The sequence below is a fragment of the Acyrthosiphon pisum genome, chromosome X (assembly GCF_005508785.2).
Source record: "Acyrthosiphon pisum isolate AL4f chromosome X, pea_aphid_22Mar2018_4r6ur, whole genome shotgun sequence".
In the NCBI taxonomy this organism is placed as follows: domain Eukaryota; kingdom Metazoa; phylum Arthropoda; class Insecta; order Hemiptera; family Aphididae; genus Acyrthosiphon; species Acyrthosiphon pisum.
Window position 1 is genome coordinate 26,203,344 of NC_042493.1, and position 5,214 is coordinate 26,208,557.

Genomic DNA, 5,214 nt, shown 5'->3' on the forward strand with positions numbered 1-5,214 from the left:
GATGAAATAGGTTTTGTATGTATATGCGATTTAGAACAATAAAAAAAGAAATTTAAAACCAGTATAACATTTTTTATATTCAGATCATAATAAATTTACGGTACAATTAAAATATTACATCAGTTATTGTTCTAACACGGACACGCTTTCGCGCCACATAGTTTCCTTGAAAATCCTCAAAGCTGCACCACAGTAGTAGAATGTTCTCGAAGACGGCCTACCCCCACTCTGTCACTGCCACCACCGTCTTCGGCCATCAAAGAGTTGAAGGAGAAGAAAGGTTGTTATCAGCCATCAAAAAGTACTTGGCCGCCAACTACAAAGTCGGTTCCGCCAAGTTGACGCCCTTCATCGTGAAGGTTTTGAAAGTCGCCATCGCGAATGGTACCGTCATCCAGACCAAAGGTAACGGCGCCTCTGGACACTTCAAATTGCCCGTTGACGATGTCAAGCCGAAAAAGGCTATTGTAGCCAAGAAGAAGAAATCAATTTACAAAAAGTTAAAGCACCTGGAACACCGAAAAGGAAGCTTGCGGCTACAAAAAAGTCACCAAGTCCGGGGAACCCGTGGCCAAGAAAGCGAAGAAGGCTGTAGTTGCGGTGACTAAAACGAAGAAATATCCGGCTAAACAGAAAAAATGACCTACGGTTGTCAAACCACAGGTGGTTTCCAATGTTAATCAACACACATCAAGAAGAAGACGGCTGCACCAAAAAAAAAAAAATATAGCTATCCCCCCGTAACACGCTAGGAAAATATTTGAAACGGTTCTTTTCAGGACCACCAAAATAAAAATTAATAACGCTATTTGTAATAATTTATTCTATCACCACCAATGGTGAAACGCCTATCTCGATTTTCCGAATGACATTGACAGTGTACACGATGGGCATACTTTGGAGATTAATATAAAATAACAAATTGAGTTAAATAGGTATTTACCAACTAACATATTATTATTACAATGTGGCGTTACGTTAAGTCTCATGTGTGTGTATCCGTCTACCCGAATTACGATAGAATAATAGAACAAAAAATAATTAGAATATAGTTATACAACACACCAAACCATTTTACTTAGAATGAAGTTGAAGGCTGATACTATATTTTACTGTGATTTCGATAACGTTTATGTAAAACTAACATAATTTAATTCATATACAATACTGGTCTAAACATTTTCGAAACGATAATGTCAGATAATCCCCAATATCATGATCAAACTATAATGTTTTCCTCACGACCGCCGCCCAAACAGCTGCGTCTAAATGATTTCGCGTCCAAACGGCCGCATGTAAACGGTTTGTCCCTGTTCGCGCCAGACTTTGGTTCAAATGTTCCACACACTACCTTAATCATTTTCATAAATAATGAAAAGGAATGAAAACACTATTGATGAAACTAATTAAATAAAAAGTCCACTAAAGTAAGTTCATGAGCCCAACCATAAATAAAACTAGTAACCATTTATTGGTCATAACACCTTTGTCTTTTAACATGATTTTATATGACATTGACACCGACACCTTTTTATATCTATAACCATTTCGTGTCCACTGTCACAAATTCTAGTCGTATGAATAATATTTACATTTTGCAAAATATTATTGGCGATGAATCATCATGCACATCACTATACATTTTTCAAAAATGCATGTTTAGTTTTAGTACTACGATACCACCTACAGTGTGGTAAAAAATACTTTTAAAAAGTATTTAAGTAATTACTCAAATACTTTTAAAATAAAGTATTTAAAATACCACCCAAATACTATAAATAGTAAAGTATTTGAAATAATCATCAAATACAAAAAAAAAAATCTATTTAGTTCTGCAATAATTTGTTATAGTCAACAATTTGTTTCTTGCTTTCTAAAAATATGAGTCGTTCAATAATCAAAATTCTGATCAGTTTTTCGATATTTGTCGACAATAAACGATAATGATATTTGATAACTATTTTCTTGGTAAATAGGTACCTAGCAGTAATAATATTTTCGCATTCAGAAATAGTTATAAATCAAATCATAGCCTTAATTTAGAGAGCCTGTTTCCTAGAGAAAAAAAAACCATTGAAACAATGAAACCCAATATCGAATTGTCCATAAATTATAATTTATATATAAAAGAATATTGTTATAACGTTGAAGCATCACCATGACGGCACGGTATTTTTATTAACCAAGAATTAAAATAACCAAAAAAAAGTATTCAATAAAATAGTATTCAATAGTAAAAAAAAAGGATTTAAAATACCATTCAAATACTTCAAAATAAAAAGTATTTAAAAAAGTATGCAATACGGAAAAAAAGTATTTGAATACTTTTACTCAAATACTTTACAACACTGATATAGGCACTACAGAATATATCAGTTATGACGACGACTGAAGTAGATACTGTCATGACAAATTATAATTATATCTAAATTATAATTTGTCATGGATATTCTATAATATTATATACAGTATCTACCACTGTTATGGCGCCTATCTTATAACATTCATTTTATTTTAGGATTTTACCAAACATTATTTTTAAAATAGGTATCCAATAAGTTAATTTCTAACGTACCTACCTATACATATTATTATATACCTACTGATGTATACTTTTATATTTATTACGATATTATTATTATTTTTAATACTGTGGTTTTACGTAACTTTTTTTTTTTTAATTGATCATGAAGACCGGAACCTATGACCGTTAGCTGTTTTTGTTTTTTGGCTTGTAAGGGAGAAATTGTAAGTATGTAAATACGTGTGTTTTTGGTTTGGCAGATTTTTTATTGGGCACCCGTTGTAGGTATCTGCCATGCTCGGGTGGGGGATGTCGGCACTTCTCTCCGGACACCGTGACTTGCCTGAATAAAAATGCCACTCGTGGCCGGGTTCGAACCGGCGCCAGTGTTTGTCGCAACCGACGCCTTAATCCGCTCAGCAACTACGTCCCCCGTACTTTTATTATCTGCAGTATAAATAGTATAAAAGATGATAAGCACATCGAAAATACGAGAATTATAAGTGGCGGGCGTCAACTAAACTAGTACCATTTTTTTCCTTTGCAAGGAAATTTGGGAATCACAGATAAGTTTTTGGGTATAGTGTAGTAGAATGAAACATTTTGTTCGGAATTTAAAGAATGGTAGATTGATTTAGAATAATAAAAGAAATTCAAAACCAGTGTAAAATTATTTATTCAAATCATAATTTACGGTACAATAAAAATATTACATCAGTGATGGTTCTAACATGGACGCGCTTTCGCGCCACATAGCTTCCTCGAAAATCCGCTAAGCTGCGCCACTGTAACTGCCCGACTGCCGCGCCAGACAGTCTACCGGTAAGCAATGAGCATTAGTCGTCGCCTGTTCCATAGAAAAGAGATTATATAGAATCGACACTAAACAGCAAAAATTGTTATTACAACATTAGCGCTCTCGGTGGTTGTCGTTGATACTATAACACGGCAATCGGAGTAAAAAAAATGCAAAATTTTTTAGCATCAGAACCCGAACTCATCGGAGTTTTCACCACAGTATTACTACTCTTTATCCCACCAGGCAACGGTTTGATACAGAAAATTCGTGAGAAACTCACTTTTAAAGGAACAGTAGATGGATATAAATATATTTTAGCATTAATTATACATAATATGTATTTTTACTATATATTATATAGTATAATACATTATTATCAATGATTGTTGTTGGTTAAAGGGGTGTAATTACAGGGGGGGAGTGGTACGGGGGATAGACCATATCATCATATCGTATCATCCATTATAATAAATACATACATTAATTAATTAATAAGAAATCAAAATTTAATAATTTATTTTATGCTAATTACACGTGTTTAGTGTTTATATCTTTGTTAGGTTAATAGTTATTTATTGTATTGATGTATATAAGTATATTGTCTTGTCTCTTTTTGGAAATCTTAAAACATAGTAAGTAGTAAGTACCTACAATCCACATGTATTTTTCATTATTTTTTGTAAGTATTTATTACAAGTTGAAAACAAATATATCATTGTAAAACATTTTCTACTTTCAACTCATTTTTTTAACTTTTCTATCATCTGTAAATTATAAATTAATATTACCATGTCTTGTAGGTACTTCAATAAAATACGTTTTAAATAGGCTAAAGGTTTCAGCATAGTAAGTTATACTAATTTCTCATTTTTATTTTTTAGGTACCTGTTTTTTAGATCTCCAATTAGATGATGAGCTTTCTTCAATTGTAAAATCAGGGAAATATAACAATTTTATAACTACCATAGTTGCTGGACAGTTAAATTTTTTTGTACTATTTAGAGAAAATCTTTTTTTAACACAAGTAGGATGATCATTCTATAAACGCCAAAAAAGTAAAAAAATAATGTTAATTTCTAAGTAAGATATTTGATTTTAGAAATGTATTAAAGTAGTGTTATCACATCTGTATTGTCTTTAGATTTGTGGTGAGGTCCATTAACACATTCAAAATAAATGTGCTGTTTAATTAAAAATGGACAGCCCATAAATTTAATTGGCAATTCTCCACGCTCAAGGGAAAATCTGTACTTAGATTTTTCTCCTGTCAACACATTTTAATATTATTGGTTCATATTTTGAAATTCAATAAATAACTATTTAAACATTCAGACTTATTTAATAAATTACCTTCATATTTTATAGACTTTGCCACAACATATCCAAAACCTAATTCTAACAGACGTTTAGTAAACACATTCAAATCACTGGTTTCTCCTTGAATAGAAATATTATTCACTATGCTTGAGCTGTCTATGAAATTTTTCAGACCGTTAAAATATGTAGTGTCTTCCATTTTCATAAAAATAATAATTAAAAAAAACTGCACCGAAGATAATTCATAACAAAAAAAATTGATTGAAAAAAATAATTACTGGACACTGGTACTTTAAGGTTTCGTATTTTAAAATATATTGTAATATAGATTACATGTGTTAAGAAAATTGCAATTGCTGTATATGCAAAATATGCATCAAATTCTACTAGCAGTTAAGTATAGGTGCCTATATTATAAAATAAAAGATTTATTATACAATTTATATAATAATATGTTATTATATTATATTATATGAAATAATGTAATGTATGTATTTATTATAATGGATGATACGATATGATAACAACTTTGTTTTTGATAATAACAAAATGATAACGACGGTGGTGGTCTAAT

The 5,214-nt window shown here is 31.1% G+C and overlaps 1 protein-coding gene across 1 annotated transcript; it reads left to right on the forward strand.

Moving 5' to 3' along the window:
* The first annotated feature begins 200 nt into the window (after positions 1-200).
* Positions 201-608, forward strand: LOC103308078 (histone H1.1-like). Its single transcript, XM_008180796.1, has one exon. The coding sequence runs from the start codon at positions 201-203 to the stop codon at positions 606-608; it is 408 nt and encodes a 135-aa protein (XP_008179018.1).
* The last annotated feature ends 4,606 nt before the right edge of the window (positions 609-5,214 follow it).